General features: G+C 39.7%; 1 protein-coding gene across 4 annotated transcripts in view; it reads left to right on the top strand.

Moving 5' to 3' along the window:
- Positions 1-27,620, top strand: part of tp63 (tumor protein p63) — a 56,932-nt gene that overhangs the window by 7,845 nt on the left and 21,467 nt on the right. For 2 of the 4 annotated variants that reach the window (XM_085152071.1, XM_085152070.1), the window contains 2 exons: positions 20,031-20,165; positions 22,797-22,926. In XM_085152071.1, coding sequence (XP_085008197.1) covers positions 20,086-20,165; positions 22,797-22,926 — 210 coding nt within the window. In that variant the 5' untranslated portion in view covers positions 20,031-20,085. Of the gene's footprint in view, positions 1-13,006; positions 14,930-20,030; positions 20,166-22,796; positions 22,927-27,620 lie in introns of those variants that run through there. The other 2 variants (XM_085152068.1, XM_085152069.1) reach the window with 2 other exon arrangements.

Genomic DNA, 27,620 nt, shown 5'->3' with positions numbered 1-27,620 from the left:
CGAGCACGAGGATATGTTGTTTTATGTTCACATGGAAATAACTTAAGCCTAAAGTGTTTTTTGGGTGTAATATTTCTGTGAAAACAATAGATAGAATGATAGAATAACCTAGAGTACACTTTACAGAGAACTGCAGGGCAATTGATCCTCAAATTAATGGAAAGGTGGGCTGGTTCTGCAGTTCCAGAGAAAAAGCCAGGACTGGGGTGCGGGATTGGGGTATTTGTTTCTCAAATACACAATGAGAGACTGCGTTGGCAGCAAGGCTGAGAGGTGTTTGTGTACTTTGCTATCGTGGGTGCTGTTATCCACAATTCAACATCTGTAGTTTTGTGATGAATCTCAAAGTAACTTAGCTTGAGTCACTGTTCCAAATAATCCCTTTTTTTCATACTGAATTAATATTCTGTCTCACAGTTTTAGCCCCTGTTAAAGCTTCCCTCTCTTAAAGCCTACTTTCCTTTGTCATTTGAACCGGTGAGCTGCACTCACTCAACTTTGTTGGCTCTAAGTAAGGAAGCTTGACAGCCTGAAGCATCAAGTCTTTAACTTTGCATACACTTAACGCATTATTCAAAACTAAATTATGTTAATTTGTACATTACATTTTTATAGGCTGACATGAATCATGATAGAGAGTAAAGATAAGCATAATAGCTCCTTTTTTAATACATCAAAAGGGAGAGGCGAGATTGCATTAACAACTTGCTTCTGCAGCCCAAGGATGACAAAAAAATCCTAACAGCTTCAGTTTAACCACACAAAAGCACTTATTATGCACAAGGTACTACAGATGCCAGCACTTTAATCTTCCACCAAGCTAAAGTCCAGAGTTTCAAACATGACAGAGATTAAATGCATTTTAAGTGTATTTTAGTACTTTTTTTAACTTGCAGATGTCAAACCGCGTTCGCTCTTTGACATGTTGTGGTTTAGTAATGATGCTATTAGACAAAGAGTCACTTGTAGCGCATTCATGAGTATTTCACCTTCTGGAAAAATAACTCTACTCAGTTTACAAGAAACTGTCACTTGATCACAGTCCATACAGCGTAGGTTAAAGGCCAGCATCACTAACAGGCCGGGTCAAACAGATTTCAGTGAAGTCGTCATTGTCGGGTGTTTTGGGTTTTTTTTTTTTTTTTGTTTTCTCCAATTGTTACTTCCATGCGTCTGATTTAAAATCTGACCAAACATCTGTTTTGGAGATGTTGGCAATATTATATATTTGGGGATGAAACACTTCGGTATTCAGAGCACTAGGGCTGTGCGATATGACCAAAATCTCATATCCCGATATAAGAATTCTATCGTCCCGATAACGATATAAATCACAAAAATGTAACATTTTCTGTAAATTCTGTGAATCTCGGGCAGCTCGACTTGCGGGAAGTGTTTCCAGCTGCGTGTCATGTAGCTGGAGTCGAGTGTTTTAACCGATGCATGAAACGATACATTTTTAGACATAAGTTGCAAAAGCCGCTGTTTTCTTTGTGAGTATTTATTACACGGCGTGCTGCAGGGAAAAACCTGTTCTAACGTTTGAGTCTAAGGTTTATTTTTTAGCACCTGGCGGCTCTTTTTTGCTTCTCATCCGTAAATAATCTGCTCTTTCACGTGATTCAGTTTATTTTGAAAAGTGAAAAAACAGGCGCTTGTCTGTCTGTAGTGTGGTTATATAAAATATAAGAGAAAGAGAGAACTTTAAGAAATTAATATAGCCACTACAGTGACCATCAAAACGGTGAAAAAATATTGCAGTAAATAGTTTATTTTGCGACACCACGAAACAAACGATAGTGAAACGATAGACTTTTTTATATCGTCATCCGATATATATCGTTATATCAAACAGCCCTACGGAGCACTGTCAGAATGAGATGTCCTGTTATGGAATAATTACCCATAAATTACAAATTGCAATAAAATAAAAGCCTTATAACAACAACAACAAAAAACAAATATGTTTCAAACAACTGTCCATAATTTGTGCCACACCTATGGAAGAATTCATGTAAAAAAAAAGAAAAAGGTTCTTGGTGAAGCAGAATGACAGATTCATGCTGGAAACATTATTCTGATAACAGTCTGCTTCATAAATGACCTTACTCAATGACTGGAAGGTTAATACACTGGAGTAAAAAGTGAACTATTTTCCTTTATTAATTGCAGTAGAGTCAACTTTTTAAAAACCGTACTCGAGCACAGTAAACGTAAAGTGATTTTTCAGCACTGCAGACAGGCTGATGGCAGTAATGTCAGCATGTGGACGGAGTTTACATTCCAGCAGCATTCAGCCTGCCATGAGGCAAAAGGTACCATCATTGGCATTTCCTGTTGTACGGAGGCGTCTAGAGCTCCGACTCTGGCACACGCGCGGCCGCCGTCACTCCCCGGTCACTTCGACACCATTTGAACCAACACCAGAAATGATCTAAGCTACATTTCTGTACTTCCTGGCATTGCTGAAATCTGTGCAACCGCTTTTAAAAATTGTTTTGATAAGTGGGATAGTGCGGTGTTTTGAAAGGCCTCGCATGATGAAAGATAAGCTTCTTTTCTTTGCACGATGACTCGGTGTGAGTAATAGTAACAGAAGGTGCGATGACTCCTTCTGCGTGTGTGTGTCCATATGTGTTTGCGCTGTTGCCTTCACAGAGTCACCTTACAGTAAGTTTGGCACTTGAACTGTGTCCGAGTTCACTCAGCTGTTAATCTCTTTGCCATCCTCCTCTGCACTCTAAAAACAGGCCATTCGGTTAAGTTTTGGTGGATTCATGTAGTTAAAAAAAAATAAATGTTTTTTAACCTTTATTTTGGTTAACTTTTCAGAGAACGTTGTATGTACTCTATGTATGAGATGGAGCAAGATATGATTTTACCTGATAACAGCAGTAAATTTATAATGAATTTCATACAGAAAATCAAATGTTTTCAGCAGAATTTAATGCAAAGCATGTTGGGAAATCTAAGCAAAGAAGATCCCAATCTACTCTACATTATTATTCATAGCTGTAATTAATCATTTTTTCTGAAGGTAAGCAGTTTTGTGGACAATGCTTAAATAGGTTTCTTAAACTTCATCACATATCAATAAAATTGTATAAATCTACTGCATATAAAGAAATTATAAATGGGCTAAAAAGGCATATGCTTCTAAAATCTGGACCTGTGGATTATTTTAGAACATTGGATTTGAGAATTCCCATTAAACTAAAGTGTATTGCAATCAGAGCTCAGATAAGCTGCTGATGTCATGAGTCTGAGTTTAGTGTCTTCAAATTACTTGATTTGAAGCCTTGAACTAACGTTTTTGTTTATCCATCAGTTTTTTTAATCTATTTTGTCAAATAAAGTCAGAAAATGCTCAAATACAAATAAACATGTGTCAAAGAAAAGCTGCAAAACCTCACATTTGAAAAAGTAGAAGCATTCAAATTTTGCATAATCATGTGATTGTTAATTGTTAATGAAAGTTATTTTCCTTTGGACAGTTAATAAACTGAGCTCAAGTTCTAAAGGTAGCGATTTACTAATGCAGCACTGACAAATGTGTATTTAAGTTAATATTAAAAGAAATGGTTGCAGTGGAAGTGATTAAATAAATGCAGATCAGAGGTTTTCCTGCATTCAAGGAAGGTGCCTTAGAACTTAGTGTTTTTACAGTGTATCTGCAGCACAGAACACCTGAGGGTGTTAAACCGTGTGTGTGTGTGTGTGTGTGTGTGTCTGTGTGTTGCAACTGAGCACAGTCACTTGGCCATGACGGGATGGGGTGGGGCTGAAAAGGAGCAATCTGGCATTTAAAGATTACATGGAAAAGCTGACTGATGACATATTCATCACTTTTTCCAGTCTTCCATTTTTTCCTTCCTCCTAACAAAAAACAGGTGAATAATGTGTTCTTAAACACAAAAATGTGTATCATGTAGCACACAAAACAGCAGTGGACACACGCTTGTTTAAACTTACCTTCAGCTCGATGTGTTTGCTTTACAAGTGAAAGCTCAAGGATTTGTCATCACGTTGTTTTTTTTCTCTCTGGCTAGGTGAGAGTGACAGGGCTCTGGGATATGTTGGATGCCTGTCAGGATTGCACACATTTCACAGAGTTCATGTGCTTTATGTAGCAGTAACCGTCTGCGCTGTAGGAGCTGAGTGAGGAGAGAGCCCGATTGCAGAAGCTGAATGGGATCTGCAGGCCCCTGAGGCTCAACAAACCTGTCCTGCAACCTCCTCAGCCAGCCATCTGTGGTCTTAAGAACAGATTTGTTTTTCAGACCTGTTATTTTCCTGCTTGGTTAATGCTGACTTCTTGTATTACAAACTGAAAACAAACAGAGAAGGCAGCTACAGTGGATTTCATGCAGACACGGCAACACAATTAGTGCTCCTTCTTAACCTCCTACACCCTGATTGGTCACAGTAATTGTGGCTTTGTGCCATTGTTGGCAAAGAGATATTTTCCTAGGAGTTTTACCATCTTCTTGTTTGGCATTACCAGCTGAAAGCTTACTCTTTTGCTGTTGCAAATATGAGTAATTAAAGAAAAAAAAAATCCGATTCGCTTGTTTTGTTTAGCTGTGTTTAAGCAAAAATAATAGAAAACTGGAAATTATGTTTTGCTTCCACTCTTTTCAGTTTAATAGTGGTACTGTAGAAACAAAGTGGGCCATTCCTGTATTTTCAGTATATCATGTTACTCCACACTCTTAAAAGATCAGGGCCTCCTGGTTACGTCTCATTAATCAGTGGAAAGTGCAAAGCGTCTAAAAACATTTTGGGTTTTTCAAAACTACCATCGTCTATGGGGAGCAGTCAATGTTGTGCAACATCTTCATTCAAAACAGTGACTCAGAATTTACCGTGTCCGCTGGTACAGTGTGTTGTCACACTTGCAGTGAGTAAGGTCGTATGTTGAGCAATGACGAGTTGTAGTGGATTAAAAAATAAGTTCGATCACACAGCTTTACAATAACAAGAATGACATTCAACTCTGTCTTTTAGTTTATACGTTATTAAACAAAAAGTTTATAGATCTCCAAGAACAAGACTTTTTTAAACTTTTGTTTTATACATTGTCACGCTGTGTTAGGCTGTTTTTTTTTTTTTAAATTTATCTCAGGTTACTTTTCTGAGATGGTTTTAAAGACCCCCAGAGATCTTCATGGCTGGGTTCATCACTGATTGGTTAAATGTACGGTTACATTAATAACCTGCATTGTTTTGTCAGGATCGCTCCAGACACCACTGACCAGTAGCCGGAATTCTACCTGAGAGGTGCAGTTGGTACAGCTGGTGCCGGATCTCTGTGGATGAGTTGGCTTGCTCATCTTCAGCACATGTGCTCGCTTTAATGGTCTGATGATACTGAGGCTCGCGCATATTTTATAATAATAAAAAATAATGATGATAATGATAATAATGATAATGCTGCTGCTGCTAATAATAATAATAATAATACATTTTATTTATAGGTGCCTTTAAAGACCATCAAGTTCACCTTACAATAGTGCAAATAAATAATTAAAAGATCTGGTGGAATTCCAAAGTCTCGGGGCAGAATAACTAAAGGCTTCGAGTCCAATGGTCAGGCGAGCAGGTGGAACAGACAGAAGTGAGGCTGAAGAAGAGTGGAGTGTGTGTGTGTGTGTGTGTGTGTGTGGGGGGGGGGGGGGTGAGTACGTATGGAGAAGATCAGATATATATGGGGGAGCAAGCACGTTCACAGTAGCGAAGCTAAAGTCCATTTTATTTATATAGCACATTTAAAAGAACAGCTGTTGACCAAGGTGCTGTACGTTTAAGATAATCAAATGATATAAAAACATAGGAAGACATAATCCAAGTTAAGAAAAAGAATCATAAAATTAGAAGATTTGAGTAAGAAATAAGACAAATAAAAGTAGTACAAAATCATTCTGATTTAAAAGCCAAGGAAAAAAGTCGGTTTTCAGACGGGTTTTGAAAGTGTCCAATGTTGGGGAGGTCCTGATGTGAAAGGGCAGTTTGTTCCACAATTTAGGAGCAGTCACAGCAAAGGCCCGGTCTCCTCTGTACCTTAACCTGGACCTCGGGACAGCCAGGAGCAATCGATCTGCAGACCTCAGTGATCTTGCAGGAGTGTGCCAATTTAAAAGATCAGAAGCTAGCATGTTGGTGTTTAGTATTTACCTTGTCTGTCACTTATCACATACTGTGTAGTGGACTTTACAAAGTGGCTTAAAACTTATTGTAGTGTCCCCCAAACTTATATTGTGTATTAATATATTATATAGTCTATACAGTGCAATAAGAGTACAAAAAACAGTACAGCAGCGTGAAAATGATGGTCACTTCCCAAATATATTATAGCATCATACATTATGTTAATGAAAAAAGTAAAGAAAGACAGCAGTGCAGCACACCATGAACTGGAGTTATTTTCTATTTAAGAATGTGAGAAATTGGCTGTATTTATTTATCTAGCCAACACCGATTGTCCTGTTTACACTACGTGACTGCAGTGACATTGCACTAAGAAGTTAATTCTGTGTGCTGCAAAATGTATTTGGTTGCATGGCTCTGATCTCAGACCTTGCCGACAACATGAAAGGAAGAACTGGGACGAAGGTGGGTTGCAAAGTGACAAATGACCAACAACTGTAGGCAATGATTGCAAAATAAAACCAGAAGTTACCTGACATATCCCAAACCACGACCCAGGAATAGATTGTAAACCAGTGGTAACCTCTGGAGCTGAAACATAAAGTGAAAATCTGCTGTTCCTCCAGTGACCACATGCTGGGCCTAGTAGTGATGCAATCTGCACATCTTCAGCTCATAACATGATAACAGCCAGGTACAAAAACTGTTTTGGTTGCTTCGGGGCTCGTGTCCGGGTTTTATATTTCTCAAACCACCAAATTACTGATATACATAGTCTACATACATGTACAATATATGTATATCTCACAGCAGACTGATATTACCAACCTCAGAGCCTCATCATTAACCCTACCTACAGATGTGATTCATTTTAAGTTCAGTTTTCTTTATATAGCACCAAATCACAACACCAGTCACCTCATGGTGCTTTATACTGTGAGATAAACACCCCACAATAATCGAGAGAATACCCTGACAACCAAAAGATCCCCAATGAGCAGGCACTTGGTAATAGTGAGAAGAAAAAACTACCTTTCAGCAGGAAAAACGTCCGGCAGGTCTTTGTGTTATGATTTTTTTTTTCTTTATAAGAAGTTTGATTTTGAGTTGAAAGGTTTTGTAAACAAAAGGTTAAATAACCTTAAAATTTTTGCACTGTGTGTAAAAGCCTGCTAAGTGACTCAGACTCCACTTATGTGATGTGAAGCTGAAGGTCAACGCTGACTCCGCTGATCAACAGACGCCACTTATGAACTTATCAGATGTTCAGATCCGTTCTCCTTGATCAGCATCTGTATCCTGAGCGCTCTGCAATACATCACCTGCTGCGAAGGCTCTTTGCTGCCCTGGCATGATTTGGCAGCAGTTCGATACATCGTGTACGGCTATAGCAAGAGTAAGACGAGAAGAAGAAGAGCTGGGCTCTGCATGTCTGTTTCGCACAAGCTCGTACGACCATGCCATGACACCTTAACACATGTACAATTGCAAACCTTCTCACTGCCAGAGATTGATGTGACGTTATCTCGCTGGAACCTGGCATACTTGACACTGAAAACATTCCCTTCCCACTACCTCCTGCTGTCTGGGATCAACTTTCATATGTGGTCATAGCAGTGTAAGTTCTGTAAGCCTATCAATTAGCAAAGAGGATTACACGGTTCTTCACTCGGGCTGACCTCATGTCAGCAAAAGAAGAATGAAAAACTAATAAAAAATCAAGGTTATTGTTGAACGGCGAGCTCCGTGGCGTTTTACTGACTGTGACTCATGGAAGGAATTTAACAGTGAAGTCAACACTGACAGAAGCAGGGCTGTGCCGTACACTCTCTCTTGAATTATCTGAATACTTGAGTCACAAAAATGACAAAATGAGAAATCACCTATAAAAAAACCCCAAGATGTCCCAGTTTTTTTGGTGTACATAGATTTTTATGACGTGATGAATGAAATGCACAGCATGTTAAACGTGTAATTGTTTGATGGTTTGGTATGTTACAGACAAACTATATCCATCCACTCATCAGTCTCGAAGAAATGCCTCTGAAATATCCACTTTCATTCAAGCGTCCCAGAACATCGACAGCGCGTTTTATTTTTAAAGTGTATCCGGTGACAAAGGACACTTTAACCCCTCACTTAGATTACATGTGGACGGGTGGAAGCATCATTATGTTCTACCATACATGCTTTTTAATAGGTTGAGGGCCAGACCAATCACACTTGTCAACCTGTTGCCGGGATACCGGCGGTGTGGTTGCTAAACACCGGTCCACAACTTTTACATCATGGGCTATATTTCTGAAAGTTAGAGTATGAAAGTGTATTATATTACCTTACAGAAGTGCTGAAGCAGGTCCCGGCAGCACCTGCTCGTCCAGTGTAAAATATCATCACCTCGCTGCTCCTGAGGACGGACAATTTCCTCATTTAATTCCTGCTCTCAATTGAGGAGACGATCGCCATCTAATCCTCAAAAATGGTCTGCGCTGGAATGATTAGTGAGGCGGAGGAGCATGTTTAGAAGCAGGAAGCACCCTGTAATTCATCTCTACGATAATGGTTCGGTTACATTTTATCTTTAGTTTGCTAATTATTAACCGCTTTTATTTTAATCTACTTCTTGAATGTCACGTTATAACAAGATTATTTATGTAATTAGGCTGTAAGTCTCACTGTCAGCTTACTGCTACCAGTGTTTCTGCTCCTTTCTCCACTGTAAATGTAAAATTATTAGCACGGCTCTGTGCTAACAGCGCACCGTGTGTGATGGTAACTGACTTCAAACGGCAGCAAAGACAGGTTTAGTGTTGGATTAGCTGTGATTGATGGTTTGTGGTTCACTGGTTGTCTGCCTCTCAGATCTGGGACCGGTTGTTGGAGAGCTTTGATTGTGTTTACCAGAAGTGCTCTGCGCCAGTCGGTGAAGGGATTCAGTCCCCTGGGAAAAAAAACAAAGCGATCCAGTCGTACCCGTCTGAACTGGAGCTGGTTCTAATCCACAGTTTCATGTTTTTGTTTAGTCTTCAGTCCCTTGTGGCCTGCTGCTTATCCATGTCTCTAAACTGTACATAAAGTACTGTTTGAGGAATCGCTGTGTGAAATGTGTCAGTCGCATTGCAAGTACTATTTATTTATACCTCCTGCATTGAGCGTTAATAAATGAACAATTGCAATTTAAGCAGGGATTTAGCTGCAAACAGTAAAAGTCCACCGTGACGTATTTATATGTAAACAAAACAACAAAATGGACTCATTAGTCACATGTTCCTACACTTTAAGAAGACTTCTAGGCATGTTTATACTTTCTGGGAGAAAAATGGATTTTAATAAGATCCAGTACACCTGATGTCAGACAGTTTTGACAGTTTTTTGTTGCTCTTTAACATACAGCTTACTTTCATTTTCACTCACTGTTTGTTTTTAGGAAAGATTGAGTGTGGGTTAGGAAAAGGCCATATTTTGGAATAAAATACACAGCATGCTTGAAGTAAACCCCAACAACAGTGAGATTAAATATGTGGCTGTGAGTAAATTTAGATCAACTGGGATATTAAATCAATGAGATATATATATATATATATATATATATAAGTTAAATGCATGCTGAAACATGCACAAACATTAGCTATGTTTCTTCAGAGAGACTCATGCTACCTTTCAAGTGCACTGTTTGCTAAAAGTTAATGAGTTGAGATGGCTACTTCACACAAATGTTATTTGAACAACCTTACAGAAAATTATAAATGATCATAGTGGCTTTTTTTTTCGTTCTATAGCAGATCTCAGCTAACGGGAATGGGCTTTTGACACCACCTCCAATCTCTTCAGCGACTTAGCATGGACGCCATAGATCTGTTACATCGGTAATTACGATACCTCTGAAATTGCTATTCTCGGTATGCAGTTTCCCTGGTTTGTTGAACTTAGGAATCACATTTACTTGTTCTACCTTTACCTGTATGTTAGTGGTGTTAGTGGTGTGTTTTGGTTTTTGTTTTGCCTCAACATACTAGTTAAACATTTAACTAGAGGGATGCTCTTTGCATACAGCCTCTGCTGGTGGCCAAGCAATGTTACTACTTTAAGGTGCTTTGTTTTACAAGATTCATTATCGTGCACAAAATGTCTGTGGATTTCTTTTTGTCATGGAGTTTCAGCTTTGTAGATTTTGTTTTAATGTTTAAATAAAAACAGATAAACAAAAACTTCTGGAATCTGCCTTGGTTTGAAAAATGAATGCCACTTTAACCGCAACAGCATTAAGGGTTCATTTCTCAGATATCCCTTCTTTACATTTCAACTCATCAATTTGAGCATAACAAACATTTAACAAACAAATCTGGATTCCAGCTAAAGGCAGTCATACTGGATGTATTTTTCAACTCTGGCTCACTGCCTTTCAGTTGCCGCAGGCCAGATTGATTTTCCCAACGTGGCAACAACCTGATCTCAGGTGTAAAAGTCACTGTGACAAAAGACGCATAAAGAAAACCTTGAATCATATCGTGGGAAAGCATCAATAATTGTCTGGGAGTCTGAATATTACTACAAATAATGAATCAGTGATTCAATAGAAATACAGGTTCTGTGGGTCACATGGGAAAGCTCGAGGCAGTTCACGGCTGTTTATCTTTTTTGTCGTTATGGAAGTACAGGACTGGTTGTCTGAATGTCAAAATATTCCACCCTCCAGGAAGTGAATTTATGCTGGGAATGTTTTGATTCGTTTTCTTGTTTACTACGTTTTTCATCCCTTCCCTCAACGGTTCTTCACACTGCCCGAACACAAGACTTCCCTATAGAGGTGACAGGAACAATGCCAAGTTGCTGGGCAGTTTAGTGCATAGGCTGTAAATTAGCGCTTCTCAGACACTGCATCGGACACTGGTAGTTTTGACTCATCTGGATTTCCCCTGCATTAGTCACCAACTAGAATATACACACAGACGCACACAAGTATGCCCACATAACCCCCACACGGCGTGAGAGTGATTGGCTTCGGCGTGGTGTGTGTGACTGACACTGATAATGCAGCACTCCACAGTGCAGCGAGCGTCGCTGCTACCTCATCAGCTGCTCCACCAACTGCTCGTTGGCATCCTGTATGTAAACTCCTGACATTAATAAGGCTGTGTGAACCGGGTATATAATGCCTTCAGCACGATGAACACACCAGAATGAATTAAGCACACCGATCACTCAGGCTGGTTGCCATTTTTGGCTTGATCTGCAGATACAATTGCAGATTAAAGCGGGATTAACGCTCTCTAACCAGAGGCCTGTGAGAATAATCACCACTTTAGACATATGTGCTCTCCCACTGATGACAGTACCAGAGATGTTCCTGACGTAGCTGCTAACCCATAAACACACACATACATCTCAAATGAAGTAATAGGGGCTCGGTGACTGGTTTCCAGCGCCTGGGCCTTAGAGTAATTAATGATGTAAGGGTTTCGTGTGTCGGTGTAAATATCAGATTTAATGATATCTTGAGGTCAGTTTGTCCTTGTTGTGCTGGGAGGTGGTCAAAGCTGCAGTGTGTGTGTGTTAGGTTTAGAGAGGTTTGTTGCTTAAATAACCTAATAATTACCATGGGATTTTACAAGTGGGTTTTTACTATAGTCGTGTTTATGTGAGCTGTGATTGGTTGTCATTTTTCAGCTGGGAACCATGTTTCACAGAGCAACCCAACAACGGTCGCTGGTATTTCCAGCAGTGACCTTGGGGGAAATAGTTGCTCATACTTTCGCACGGTCGTTGGGTGTGACTCATTTCAGACTTTCACGTCTCTAAAAATTTCATAAAAATTGGCAGCTTGTGGACTTTTTTAAACCAAATTAGAACTCAATGTGATTATAAAACTATGAGCAGTTAAGCCTAGCTTTACTCATTTTAGAAATCAGATCAGCAGACATGCAGCACAACGGCGGATCCTCTCAATGATTCGGTCATATCACAACACGGTCTCGCATTTGATCATTTGGTGTTCACATCCGTTGGTGTTTTTTTTGTAGAAGATCGTGCAAAATGCAGCGCCACAATTAACCAGAGTGTTTGTTGCTGGCTCTGATGAGGCACCGGGGTTAAATTTCCATCTAAAATCCTTTTTCAACTTGTTTTCAGCTTCTTTTTTTTAATTTTTAAAATGATTTTTGAAGAAGTGGCTGAAAGTCACAGCTCAGTCACATCTGATGTAACTTAGTGTGTGAGTGAGTTGTGCATATTGTTCTTCTATTTGCTTTCTGCTTGTGAACTTGTATTGTTATTAGGGTGTTTCTTGTTTACCCGCTTTTGTGGCAGGTTTAGATTTGAGCATCATTAGGAGCCTCCACCCTAAGGCTACACATGAAAGTTTATTTATGTCGTGTCATTCATGTAGCGTTCATAAACTACACCCATAAATTGAAATTTATGTTTTTTTTTACTCATTCAAAATACGAAATGCAGTTAAGAAAAATATTAATAAGTATGTGTCAAAGCTTAGGTAAGTTAAACCCAACTTTTAAAATTACACTCCTGGTGATTTACTGTTGGGGAAGCCCAAAACCTCCTTTGCTGGTGCGAGTTCTTTGTTACACAGGAAATACCCTAAATATCCCGAATGTTAACACCGTCGTTTTAGGTATTTACCCCAGTTTGCACCTCGAAGACAACAACAGAAGTCAGGATAGGTAAACCTAATATATAGAATTAAAACTGTCACTTGGAGATGGCAGTGCTCATCCACTGTCTCTTAGTACATCAACACAGTTTGGATGGATTAGCAAGAAATGGTGTCTCAAAAGTCACTGGTCCATGACAGAGTAAGGCCATTTTGACAGCTATGAAATGTTTTGAAATATTGTTAATATAAGTGAATTATTTAATTGTTTTTATAGCTGCTAAACTTGCGATCGCTCTGTTTTCATCGATCTGAAGCGAGTGTTGTAGTTGCTTCCGTGAGCACGTTGATGTCTTCATGCTTTCCAGTTTTTTGTGACCACGCTGATTCATCAGCACAGACCCTACACTGCAATGCATGTGTATTTTAGGTTTACTCCAAGCTTGCAGCAGTATAAAAGGAGTGGCTAATGGCAATCAGGCTGATTGTTTTCGGTCTCTGAGAGCTGGGTCATGCAACTATTTATACAGGTGCACCTGTTTAGCCTTTCTAGGGTTGATGGGGCTCTTTTCCATAAACTAGTCAGTACAAAACAATACATAGCCTACAGTATAATAAAAAAAAATACTTCTTGGCTGTCCATTGAATTTGCCACATTTAGAAAGAGATGGTCATTCAGGCTTCAAAAGACTGGAGTGGGAGATTCATGAGTGGATATTTATTGGTGGGAAATGTAATTTGACCAATTCTGGGTTTGTTTTTACAATAAACCACAAATTGTGATCCTGAATGCTTGGGTTCAAGGTAGTTACAGGTCTCTCAGAAGTCCAGTTACCTTCAACTCAAATGCCCTGGATGACTGAGAAAGCACACAGTCCGTCACCAAAATGTGACATGCATCACAAAAGCGTACGGGTTTACTTGATTAGTGGACTGTCCAGATGTTCTTTACACTGAGAAACAAACAAAGAGGGTGATTCATTCATTACAAACTCCGCCGAGTGTGAAAATGCTGATATGAAACCTTCCAATACAGTATGTTAAAAATAGAGGCCGTGTGTCCACAGTGTCTCGTCACCAGGTTGGCACACAGTATCCGCTGTATCAGTGCCGTGTCTCACAGGTGCACCGCGGGCAGAGAGAGGCTCTATATCTTTATTAAAAGTACAAGAGAGCAGCTTAAAGGTTTGTGTTCCCTGGATACACCACATCTATTTATTATCATTCCTCCTGCGGTGACCCTTCCTTTTATTTTAGCATACTGATTCATCTGCTGTTCATCTTTGAAAACCAAACACCTCTAGGTTTACATTGCCATACTGCTTGGCTAAGAGGGTGGTTGAATTGGAAGTATGTGCCAGGATGTGGCACGATTTCAGCGTTTGCCTAAATATGAGTTTATGTAGGCTACTGTAATGATAAAGTATTTTTATCTGGTGTCTGTTTAGGTTTAAAGGGGATTCTCATTTTTAGTGTTTTCACGAGAACAGTCAGTTCTTGACCTAAGAGTTTGTTTCACTTCCTTAAAATTGCTGAATCGGCACACAGTGAACAGTTGCTGCTATTCGGGGCGCGTTTGTGGAAATATTCAGCGCGCCCGAAACCCTCTCAGTATTCGCTGAGAAGCGTGACGCAACAGACGTGCTCTCGGGCCGCAAAATCCGCTCGGGAGTCTGGGTGGAAATATCAGAACAAGGCCAGAGACACAGATGGAGGAGTGGGGTGTAAGTGGGGAGCTTTTCAGGATACTGGCTTGCTGGCGTGTGGGTGTGTGGGTGTTTGTGTGTTGGGGTCAAATGTAGTTGCTTGATATCTATATCCTAGCAACTGAGAGTGAGTGATATCTTGTACAGCTGGAGCTGGATTGGTCAGAAAGAAGGCACAAGCCCCGCCTATTTTGGGTAGCCTAAGAAAAAATACCTAAATTCAAAACATCTCTCAAACTTTCTGCACTCTGCACTGTACCCTCCGGCACTTTAATCCAGGCCTGGTTGTGTTTTTAACTGTATTTTTTTTTTATTGTACTTTAATTGCTTCTCATAGCTCAAGCACAGCTATTGATCCATTTATGACAAGCTGATCATTCTGAAGCTTTCAGCAAAGTGAACTCTGGCATGACAACATGAATTCACCTTACACAGCTGTGCAGTATTACCCTGAGTTTCCCTTTCGGCGGTAAGTACCTAAAGGTTGTCGAAATTGATGACCTATACTCACACGTACTTATACGGTAGACTGTATTGAGGTCATGTGTTTTTGTTTTTTGCCTAATTAGTTAAACAATATGTGTTGCATGGATTCGAAGTGTAGCTATACTCCTTCATAATGAGCCTTACATTAAGTTTAAAAGAATGATGTAGGAGTTGCCGGCTGGGAATCTCCCTGCTCCTGTTTGACCCGTGCTGCAGTTCATGCTGTCTGGAGGTCCAAAACGGCCCGAGAACAGTTGTGTCTGCCTGGATCCTCAGCTGCTGCTGCTCGGTCCTGATATATTTATAAGGGCAGCATACTTATGGCAGCAATGCATGTGTAAAGGGCAATCAGGGCTGAAGGCAGGCAGATTACATGACATCTGGAGGTCCTCTTCTGGAGATTTTTGAACCTCAACAGGAGTGCATGTGCTAGTACTGTACCTTCTATAGGCTTTGATAATTGCACATGAATGGTACAGTTTGCACCAAAACTACCTACATGAGTGTTTCTTCTCTCATTCTAAAATATTGAAATGCAGATCTTCTTTAAATTCTTTGCAGATTGGATGTGTTCTATGTGCTTTTTGCCCTTTTAAATTTACCATCACAGCACTCTTGTAGTTGAGTTTAACAGTTACTTGTAGTTATTTGTAATTGTATTTTTTTTTAGTTTTTCTGTTTTGCTTGATGACATTTTTGGCTTTCTGGCTGTGGCACAAATTTGAAAACAATGTAACTATTTTTGAAAAGGGATGAAAAGTATCTTCCTTGGCCTGTAAATCCCTCCACCTGTCTTGTATCCTTTGCCTTCTATGCCTTACCTTCCCTCCTGCACCAGATGATCAAAATAAAAGGAGGAGAAACTCTGGTGCTTTCTATTGTTTTTCACTCATGTCCCTTTTCCAACCTCGGCTGACGGATGAGGGGGAGAAGGTCTTAGGCCTTTGAAAAGTGATTAATAATGACACTGGAGAAGGACCCCGATCGGCTGGGCTGTTTGTTTTGATTGCATTTTCATCGGTCGGTGTGCACAACCTGCCAAGAGACAATAGCCATCCCTGTTTAGTGCTGACCTCTGCCCCAGTCTCGTCTGGAGGCGCTGCACTGTGTTTAAGTGGATGCTGAACAGCCTTTGCCTCGGGCTAACCGAAAACCTCTCAGAGTAACCAGACACCCAAACGCAGACAAAATGCAGCCAGAAAAGGGACAAAGCCCATCTCGAAAGTCCGTTAGTAAAATAAAACTGCTTTGAAATGATGATAAAAAAAGATAGAATATTGCATTTATGTGGTATGCATTTGAACGTGGACATGTGCGCCTTATTACAACAATGAAAATTATTTTCTTAAGCACAAAGTAGTGCAGGACATCAGCAGGGTTAGGCTGCAGATCTACTATTTTATTCTTCCATTAAACTGTTTTAGTGTATTTATAGGCTTGGATGGCTGTACACGCAGAACCTGATAAACAGCTTTAGTTCTGGATGCTGACTGGTGATCAGACAATACCAAGAAGCAAAGCTCAAAAGTCTTTTGGACAAGTTAATAGGATGTCAGTTAAACTAGTTCTTCTGTATTTTAAAAGAAAATTAAAGAATGAAATGGAGTTAATGTGAGGCACAGGTCACGTGGATGACCACACCTAAATCCTTTCTCCTTGAACACAGATGACAACTCACCTGCTCTACCTGCCATTTACCTGTTTTCTTTTCTTTTTTCTTTTTTTTTTAAGTCATTCTTTGTGATTTTTTTTTCCCTCTTTGGCACGTTTCCTTCAAACTCCTCATGTGCTCTTGTGCCAGGCAGCTAAGCCACCAGGTTTTGATTTGTGTACTGCTGTAAATGCTTTCCTACAAAAGCGTGTTGGCGCTATTCAAAGTAAAAAATAAATAAATAAATAAATAAATCCCTATTTTGACATAGATTCTGAAGAGATACTGCTGTGATTTGGATGTATTCATAACAAAGCAACATGTTGATAAGGATGAAGAGATGGCTTTTATGAGTCAGTAAGCCCTAGCATAATGGATCATTTCAAGAATATCACAATTTATTTTGCTATTATTCTTTACAAATTATTTTATTTATTTATTTTCTTTTTTCTTTCTTTCTTTCTTTTTTTTTGCTCTTTAATCTTCAGTGCTTCTGAAGAAACCATATAAAATCCTGAATTTAAATGTATGGGACGATGTTGCAATTGCAAAAATAGTAGAAAAAAAATTAAATAAGCATTTAAAACCTTATTCTGGGGCAAAGTCTGCATTTTTAAAGCAGTTTATATTATATTATGAATTACTGTGAAAAATATTAATAACTCGGATGTCGATGTCACATGTTTTCTGTTGGCTGTACAACAATATGCACAAATAAGTTGATTAATTTTTTTTTAATTCATAGATTTAAAAAATAAATAAATCTTGGCATCTATCTGTCAGTTTAATTCCTTCTGTGACTTAAAGCTTAGTCTTTAGCAGGAATGAGTTCTTAAGCAAAAGTACTAACAGCATATTGTCAAATAATGCCTTAAAAATTTGTTATGGGAGTACTGAAGGTATTTAGTGTTATACTTTTACACGTTTTATCCTTAGACTGTTAGTCTGGATGAACTGAAAGGATTTTACACTGTAATTGTAAACATGGATTTATTGGTACCTTCATTATGGCCATAGATGAATCTTTAGAAAGTCTTTATGCTCCTTATCTCGCGATCTTTAAACATTTAGCCTGCACAAAATTGATGTGACACAACAGATAAACAATCGCTGCCATCAGTAAATGTCATCTTACCGCCTGTAGGCTGACGGCAGTCAACGAGGTGCACTCTTAGATATTCTTACTCATGCATTCATGTAAAAGGAGGATATCTGTGTTGCAGTTGGTTTGGGTGGGGCTTGTTGCGTACAAGTTTGTAGCAGTTTTCATTTTCTTTTTTACATTAACAAAACGTTAATGTAACATCACATTTTCTCTCAAACATTTTCAACAGCTGCCAATTTGAGAGTGTACAGCTGTAAACCACTGATCAGTTTGAGTTCTGCAAAACTCATATTTTAGGTTTTTGTTATATATAAAAATCAAATGCATTCGACTTACGGTGAACTTATTTTGTAAATGTGCTAGGTTGCACTCACGTGTGAGTAGTTGACAATATTTAGCCAGTCAAAGAGAGATATATAGTATGTTTTATTCTTTTTAATATTCATCTCTTTAAAAAAAACACTTTATATTTTCATTACAATTTAAACCATAAAATCATAAACAAAAAGAAATTAAGAATGAACAAATTAATAGCAGAAAAAGCAGAGAAGAAAAAGCTGCTGGATTTGCTTGAGCATTCTCATATATGCTCTGGATCATAAACCCATGTGTATGCATATAAATAACAATATGTGTATATCTATTTAAAGAGCCCTGTGACTTTTCATAAAGATTTGAATAGTTGTATATTTATTGTTATTTGTAGATTGAGCTCTGTCTGCTTTCCTCATCGTAATAATGATAAGCACCGAATGTCCAATTAGAGGCAATAAATTAGGTTATAGACTATTAATGCAGATGTCAACTATAGCTGTGTGAACACCTGAAAAACACTTTCTATATTGTTTGATTAACTATTTGTAGTTTTCCTTCCCAAATGTGTTTTATAGCCACACAAAGTTGCCACATACTTGAGTACTTTTTTTTCTCATCATCATCGCATTTAGCAACATTATTTTGGCAGACTTTCCTCACGTAGTGTATATGGTTCCTTACTTCGTAACACCATCACTTAAATATTGTACAGAGGGGCACAGCGTGCTGGAGGCGCTCTGCGGCTGAAAGGGCAAATCGTTACCGAAAACTATCCGACATAGGATGCGAAAAGTTTTAAAAGTCCCAAAATGTAGTTTTAGTTTTCAAATCTTATGTTAAGGTCAGATGCCACGAATGGCTTACAGGCTTCCCCAAAACTTATATATTTAGGTTGGTTACAAGTTTAAAATAAAAATCACAAAAACGCAGCTGTGTGAGGAACCGTCCTTGTTAGTAGACTGGTTTAAAGGGGTGCGTGCTATTTTTGCACTTCTCATTTGAGACATTTATTAAATTCTTTTCTGGCTTTATTAAATTATTTATGTTACATTTCAGGTGAAAGAGGTCAGATGAACGATTTTTTTGGATTCACTGAAGCATTTTGGAGTTTCAGTTTGCTGCATATCGTGTCAGTTTAATTATTGTGCAGGTCTGATATACGTGCAGCTTTTTATACAAGGCGAGCTGAAATACAGCTTCCTTGCAAGCCGCTGTAATTCATGATCAATCCAAGCTTTGTCATGGTCCTAATGTTGCAGAAACATCTAACTTTACTCTATTAAATGTGTCTGGGCATGATTAATATGTAGGCCCTAATCTGTGACATCTTACCCATAATAATTCTTGAGCTTTGCAAAATAAATTCATCTCAGCTCTCAGCGCTCCCTCATATGAGCCTCCTGCATACGTGAAATTATTTGCTTCATTAGATATGCCTGTGTTTGTAAGACAGGTATTAATATCATTCATCACAGCGTTGGGGAATTCCAAAACCTAAAATAGTGCCAGCTTCAGATTATGGCCGCCCCATCGGCCTCCCTCCCGAGCTCGCCCAGCTGTACGCATACCACAAGTTTTAGCGGTGCTATCATATAGACGTTGGGGGGAATTCCGCCTGTCTCAGACTGCAGCGTGCGCCACTTCAGCAGGAACAATGGCGGGCAGAGCTCTGAAGCAGGTGTAATGTTTCAAGGCAGCAGGTCAAAGTGCCTCTGTCTGAATGGTACATAATCACCATTATGTGCAGTACAAATATTCAACATTATGTAGGCTGACTTCTTCACAATGGAAGTGCTTTTCATGAATGGCTGCCAGCAGGACTCCTCCTCCTCCTCCTTTATCTCCACTGGCTGGGTGGCCGCATCTTAGCACAGCACATCAGCTTTTATGTTCGCTGACTTTGCAACTATAAAACGCTTCCCTTTAAAATTGTTTTTCAGAAATGGCAGCAGTAAGTGAGCAGGAATGGGTGTAATAAAATGATTACAGCTGATTGATGGTGTCTTTCTGCAGACTCAGGGACCCTTCAGCTCGTCTGTCCTGGAGAGAGGGCTCATTCCTCACCACCATGTCCCAGAATCAGGCAGCACAGACAACTGACTTGTTCAGCCAAGATGTGTTCAACCAGCTGTTTGATATGCTCGACCAGTAAGTGAATACTGCCAAAAACAACAAAACAAGGAAAAAAAGGTAGTGAAATATTCAGCTATGCACATATTTTAGATATTTGTATTTTAGTTTTCACTTTGGGGATTTTTTTTCTTCTTTTATGTGGAAATTATAAACCATGTCAGCTTCTTTGCCTGACTTTCTTCTCACTCGCAGCAGTTATCCTCACACTTTAGTTTCTCTTTTTTTCTAGATTTGAATTTATCCACATTTATGCCCCTATGTAAAACTTGCTTATGGACACAACAACGTTATTTTCAGCCAGTGGGTAAAAGATGGACTTAGCCACCGTGACATCACTCACTGGTTTTTGGGTTAGGATAACCCCCCATTGTTTTGGGTTTTTTTTAAATCAGAAGTGATTGTATTTGGACAGGATGTTGGAGCGTAAAGCTATTCGCTAACAGTAACAAACTGCACAAATAAACTGTAGGAATGTGGGAGAGATAGATAGATACCCTCTTATAAGCACTAATTAAGAGGCTACTAAAATACTAGAATTTCACCAAGCAGGACGTAATTTCTTGTCAGTAAAGGCAGCAAAAGCAGTCAAGTTCATTAACTCTTTCAGTCAAAGTGGCCACATCCGTGCCCAGGTGGATAATTTATAAGAAAACATTCACCCTCTCAGATTCATTATGGACTCAGACTGCAAGTTTCTACTGTAATGTTGGACTTTTTAACATGGGCGTCCATAGGGACTAACACACTGATGGAGCTTCGAGTGGACGTTAGAGGAACTGCAGTTTATGTTGACTTCATTTTCCAGCTGCACTTCCATGCAGGCAACTATACACAATTTTGCTGAAAACTCCGAATGGTACTTGGTAGTTTTTATGATCACCGCGTGCTTCGCATCGACGGATGATGTCCTGGGAAATCTAATCTCACATCTGGTCCAGGTCATCATTGAGCTCCAGGACAGTCGGGTGCAGCCTGACAGCATTGGATGGATCATCACATAAAGTCCCAGAGGTGTTCTACTGGATTTAGGTCAGATGAGCCTGGTCGATGGTATCAATTCATTCATCCCCCAAAAGCTGCCTATATTATACCGCATGAGGTTCAGCACTGTAGTGCAGCAAGAGGACCCGAAGACACACTGCACCAGCAGTGATACTGACCCTAGCCAAATGCAAAACTAGTGAAAAAAACGTCAGAAAAGATGTGGAGGAAAAAAATGTCAGTGGGCTTCACCTGTAAAACCATTCCTATTTTGGAATGGTTGCCCCTGTAGTGTGCCTATTGTTCAATTTAATTTAATTCAGTTTTATTTATACAGCACCAAATCACAACAACAGTCTCCTCAAGGCGCTTTATATTGTAAGGTAGACCCTACAATAATAATTTCATTAACACTAAATCAGCTGAAAATGATTAACAACCCCTCTGCTACTTAACTGACCAGATCAGTATTTTGTCAGTACAACTTCTATACTGATATTATATCAATATAGAAGTTTAATTGACTTGATTCTGTACTCTGATTAAAAATTGTTCATTTACGGGGTTTTTTTTTCTCTAAAAATGTTTATATCTGGAAACAAATTAGTTTCAATATTCATTTATTTGTCAATAATAACATCAGCATTATTAAGGACTCGGTTATTAATTGTATAAATATACAGTTAACTTGTAAAAGAATAAATTTACAGTTGTATTTTAAAGTCTTGTTCTCTGGTGGCTCATTTGTCCCTGTGAGCCGGGTCAGTGTAGCTCTTATATATTTCAGTCAATAGCTAACATCCTGAATTCCTTTTGTATGTGTCAGTTTTATTCCTGTGTCATATTTCCTGAGCTATAGGTCGACTTAAGTTAAAAAAAAAAGTCTCACTTTCCTCTCTCCCCCTTCTTCTGTTAGCTCTGTCTGTCTCTGCTCTGTTCACTGGGTGAGCAAACAGTGAGACTTTGCAGAGAGGCAGAGGGCACCGGTGCAAGAACAAAAGTCAGAGAGCTTCTGCTGCTAACCCTAACTTTCTCCCAGAGTAATAATTTTACATGTATCACAGCATGAAATCACAGGACAGATGAGAGAGAGGAGGGAGAGAGACACATAAGCCTGATCAATTTCACGCCCACACCACAATCTAGCCAAACTATCCCACACGCTAACGACATGGTGAACCTTGAAAGTTTACCCAGAATTCATTTTTTGAAGTTTGCGCCAGTGATTTATCAGAAAACAGATGAAACATCCGGCGTGCCAGTAATCGATTCTGTTCCTCTGCGTTACAGACAGTTTATTCACACCGATGCACGCAGCTACACACTGCTATAAACAAGAATTTAGATTTTGAGTCTTGGAGTGGGTCCAAAATTGATTTTAAATCAGTTCTTAACAGAGCTTACATGGGCTTAATATTTAATGTGAATATCTACTGGACTGTAAGTTATGAAGGTTCAAGAATTCTATGAAATGTAGCACAAGTTAAAAACAATCACTGTGTACTCAAAAGCTAAAAATATTCATAGTATGATGGGTCAATAAATTCATTGAAATCCCTGTAAATAAAAATCAGCAGATTCTGAGGGGGGGTGTATAGAAACGTTTCTCAGATTTGGTTTATTTTACATGGAACGACCCATTAATCTGTATTGTTGCTGTTTCAGATCTGCCATTCATTCAGTCCAGCCCATCGAGCTGAACTTCAGCGACAGTCCGGCCGACGGGTCGGCAGGAAACACCATTCAGATCAGCATGGACTGCATAACCATGCGTGAGCCGGATGAACCGCTTTCTGTAAGTACATGTGAGGTTTCAGTGGGAAAATAAATGATTAATTAGTAAGTAACCTGTGACGTGCTCAGGATTGTTTGAGACCATTATTTAATAATGCACAGTGCAACCAGTAAAATAAATAACCAGTCTACAGCCTGGTTTTTGGTTCAATACTCACAGAAACAATCAAATATTTATTTTTGAGGGCTATTATTTTTTAACCAGTAAATTCCAAGGCCTTCATCTCATGCCCCGAAGCGGAAAACCATGCTTCTCCTTAAATGACTCACCATTATCTCGGTAGCTAATTATTTTGTGCATTTTTCATCATTTATGAGCCGTATGCTGTCACTTTCATTCTGAGTTGATTGGATTCACAGTGTAAATTGCATATGTTGTAAAACACAGAACCTACTTTCAAATTAACAATGGAATTTCCCTGGGAAGGTTAAGAGAAGGTGGTGCGGAGTGGTTCCACACACCGGTGAAGAAAGGTTTATCTGTTTTTTCCTGAGATGTTGTCTGTAAGCTGGCGATTTTATCTGATTTAGCCTGAGCTGTGCTTGACCTGGGTGGGTATGACCTGGGTGCTTGACCTGGGTCTGAGGCAGGTAGTGAGTTGATAGTAGCGTGCGCGCTTGTCAATGTCACATGACGCATCCCTCTTTGGACAGAGAAGAAGTTCAAGCTTGCAACATCTTAGTACAGATAGCCTGATTTTTTCAGTTTCACCACATATAACAAGACGCAGCTGCAGTGGAAGGAAAATTATAGAAGAATTTTATATCAGGAAACGTGTGAAACCCACCTTTGCAACTACTGCTTCTCTGCAGCTGCATGGCTGTACGCTTTTCAGGCATCAACACAATCAGCTAACTGCTAATCAAAGCTCTGTAAGAAGTCCAGCATCCACGAGAAGAAGATTTAAAAAGAAGATGGGTGATGTCAGGCTAGTTCAGGTGTAATGATTTGCTACCTGCTGGTTTGCTACAGAGCTACGGTCAGGCTGATATAGTCACATTTAGCAAGGAAAAGATGGATCATGAGGGTTGAACCGTTATCAATAAAAGGTTCTATCGAGGGTCTCCGATGGGCAGAGACGAACACAGGCAGGCAGGAAGAAAATGCCAAAAACTGACGTAACATCAGACAAGAGAACCTCTAAGATGGTCCATCCACGTCTTTGTGGTTTATATTCTTCAGTATGAAAAGTCCTGATACCAAGCTTATTGTCCTCGTTAACTCTTAGTAGGCCCAAGAGTAATTTTTTTTTCTGAAGTCTTTAAATACTGGGTGTCCAGGACATTGTGAGTTTCTAGAAACTGAGCTTAAAGATGTGCTGCATATAAGCAGTGCTGATAAAAATCTGAGCACTGAATAGTTTCTGTGGGGAAAAAAAACCCAAGAGGGAAGGATTGCAGCGAGAAAAAAAGATAAAAACCTCAATGCAGGAGATGTCAGGGCCGGAAACACGTTCGACACATGATTGGCTGTTGGCTCTGATGATTATACCAGCATATGCATACAGGTGAATGCTGCCGTTTTTATTTACAGTGTTTATATGTGACAACTATAAAGTGTTTCTACTCCCATTTTTCCCATTTCTAGGTTTTTCATGTACACTCTTACTTAGTTTTTCTATGGAAAATTAAGGAATGATCTCAATTTTTGCTGTATCTGCCATATTTCTCATGTTTCTTTGCAGCTACGCAGCCAGTTCTGGTGTTTTTCTTTACATTTGTGCAATGATGGCATCCTTAGCAGCGATGCTTTCATTGCACATCCAGCCTACGCTGATGGGGGATAGTGTGTGAAGGCTTTAACAAGGAAACCCATTCCTAAATCATCTCTCTTGCTGTAGATCAGTGGTTTTCAAGCTTTTTCTGGTATGCCCCACTTTAGAAGCCCCAAAAAGTTCACATCCAACACCTCACCATATTTTTTGTCAATCATTAGGTGAAAGAAACGATCGGGGCTGAGCTTTAGTTAAACAAAGTTCAGCTCAGTTGTGTCAGTTTCACCCATCTTTTCACCTCGGTCTTCTCTGCGTCTCCCACAGAAAACACTGAGTTAAAACACAGGTTTGTAAATCCATGTTTGACCTGTAGCGCGGGGCATGTCCTTGTCAGCTCTGCTGCTCAGCGATGATGTGCACGCTCCCCTCCCAGTGCAGGAATGCCGTTGTCCAGCCAGGGCGGGAAAAAAATAGCAAATAAAAATTTTGTTCGGGGAGCTGAGTAACGTTACACTGCGCATCCCCCAAGGGGGCCTGTGCTCTCTTGAACTGATGATTAACGGCTCTACCCCCACCACCCACTTTCCACTTTGTGCACCAGAGAGGGGCGTGGTGCAGCGATTGGCACAGCAGCAGATCTGGCAGCATCGGTGTGGGCTAAAAGTGCACTCCGGTGGCCGCTTGCCAATCACCAAGCCCCAGCCGTTATTACAGAGTCATACCTCTGTTTTGATGAAAAGCTGCGGTGGGCGAACCCACCCTCAACCTGCCCCCCTTCCTCTTCCACCCGTGTGGAGGTGTGCCTCTTTCATGAGTCATTAGAATGCAGCTCACTGTTTAGTGCCCCGGGGGACTTATTTGTATTGTGTGGGCTTTACGTTTAATGTGAAATTCCTTTTTATTCTACTTTTTTTTTTTCTTTCTTTTTTTTTTTTTTCTTTTTTTGCACTGTAGCTGCAGGGCAACAATTTAATGCAGCACCTGCCTCTGTTGTAGAGGTCCCAGGTCTCATCTATCAGTACGTGTCTTCTCCATGTAAAGGTTGTGGAGGTGGGGTGGCAACGAAGGGGGAAGGAGAGGGTAGAATAACATGAAGGAATGTAGCGGGGATCGTGGCAGGAGAAACGCTATATCCTACCCCAAACAGCTGATTTTACAGCCAGATAAAGCTGTGATCAGCTGTGCGTGGAAGATGCAGTTGTCGAGCAGAGGCACCGAGGTGCTTTTCAGTCGCAGGTTAGAGTTTAAACAACTTTACAGAGGAGTAGCTCAATCAACACGAGGCTCCTTCGAGATCTAATTACATGTTTGTGTTTGGATTTTTTCCCCCTCACCTACTGTGTGTCTCGGCGTGAGTGCCCCTGTGTTCAGTGTTTGTGCAGATGAGGGGTTTTCTCTTTTGTTTCCCACATTTGACAGAGCTGAAATTAATGCTTTTAATGCAGACTTTAGCACATGTGGTGCGCTTATTACCACAGCGTTTTAGCCCTTTCCTCGAGCCTTTACCTCCCAACGTTATTTTTTTTTCTCTTTCTAAGCAGCGAGAGGCTTGGCGTCAAACTTTATTCGTCAGGACATCACACTTTATTTAATCCGAAGCAAACTGGTGCATGAAGTAGACAGACATAAAGCGCTCCTTTATTTTGTTTTAATGCTCCACCAGTTTGCCTCCAGCACTTAAAGGTGAAGACCAAAGAACGGTTGCTTGCCACGGTCCACTTGAATGACTGTTGATTTGGTAAGAAGTCAGAGTTTAGATGTGGGGATGTGGGGCCCCTGTTACTTTCTTTGTTGGTCATGGAGAGCTGTGTTTTTACGCCGCACTTTTATATGGTGCCGGGTTCAACAAAAAAACATGCAGGTTGTGACCAGGTGAAAACATCTTTCAGTAATAATGTTTTCTACTGTTTGATGACATTTTATCTGTCTCAGAATGAGACTTTAGAGCCGACTGTGCACTCGAGTGTGGCTGGTCCAGATGTGGTGAGGACACAGGCTTAACTGAAGTCTGTGCATATCTCATAAAGATGTTTTTTAGGGCTTTTTTTTTTATAAACAAGGGTTTGAAGAATATTTTTTCCAGTCCAGGTGATTTTCTTAAAGGGAAAAGTCAGGGGTGCCAGCAGGAAAAACCTGTTATGGATATTATTTTAAGAAATATCATGTTGAAACCAGATTTTTCAGCAGTATTGTGAGAGCTGGGGCAGAAAAACCAGGGTTTTACTGCTCAGTGGCTTAAAATCTTTAACTACTTTATATGTTTTTATTCAGTAAAAGAAACTTTGAAATTCAATTAGGAGCTAAAAAAAAAGGTTCTTTTGTGTTTCGCAGTTTCTTTCTGCACAGCGTCTGTGGTGATCAGATAAATGAAAAAGCAGCAATTCTGTTTGAAATAAGCGGCTGAGTCTCCGTACTCATTGTTTGTGATACTGGAGGATATTGAAAATCGGGCCGTGCGAGTGATCGTGTTTTCAGAGCCGTGATCTACATTTCATTTTCTAGTGCCAGGGTTTTTCCTGAGTAGAAACATTTTTGGCATTCCCCAAAATGATTTTAACCATTTCATATATGCAAATAAAATGAGCATTTTTCTTTATCAGATTGTCAGAAATAGCACAACGGAGAGATTTCTGTTAAAGTAGGTAATAAACTCCAGTAGGCCCATTCTGAACCAGGACTCGACAGTGTGTGTAAATATAGAAAAATAAACTTTTTGAAACATGGATGCAAAGTGCTTTACAGAAACATTTAAATAGATCACACAGAAAACTCAAAAAGAACAGGTTACACATTTAAACCCGACCAAAGAGTGTGAATACTCGGGGCTCATGCTTGACCCGCACATGGACCTTGAGGCTTAGGACAAGTCAGATGTGTTCAGTACTTGAACCTCCAGAAGCTTCAGCTCGGAAACTAAAACTAAAAGTGGGTTTCCGTGGTTGCAGGTGAAGTTGAAAAGTTAAAATATTTTCCGTCTTCT

Source organism: Neolamprologus multifasciatus, chromosome 23, assembly GCF_963576455.1.
Source record: "Neolamprologus multifasciatus chromosome 23, fNeoMul1.2, whole genome shotgun sequence".
NCBI lineage: Eukaryota > Metazoa > Chordata > Actinopteri > Cichliformes > Cichlidae > Neolamprologus > Neolamprologus multifasciatus.
The sequence above is the reverse complement of the archived record's forward strand: the minus strand, read 5'-3'. Positions and strand labels throughout refer to the sequence as shown.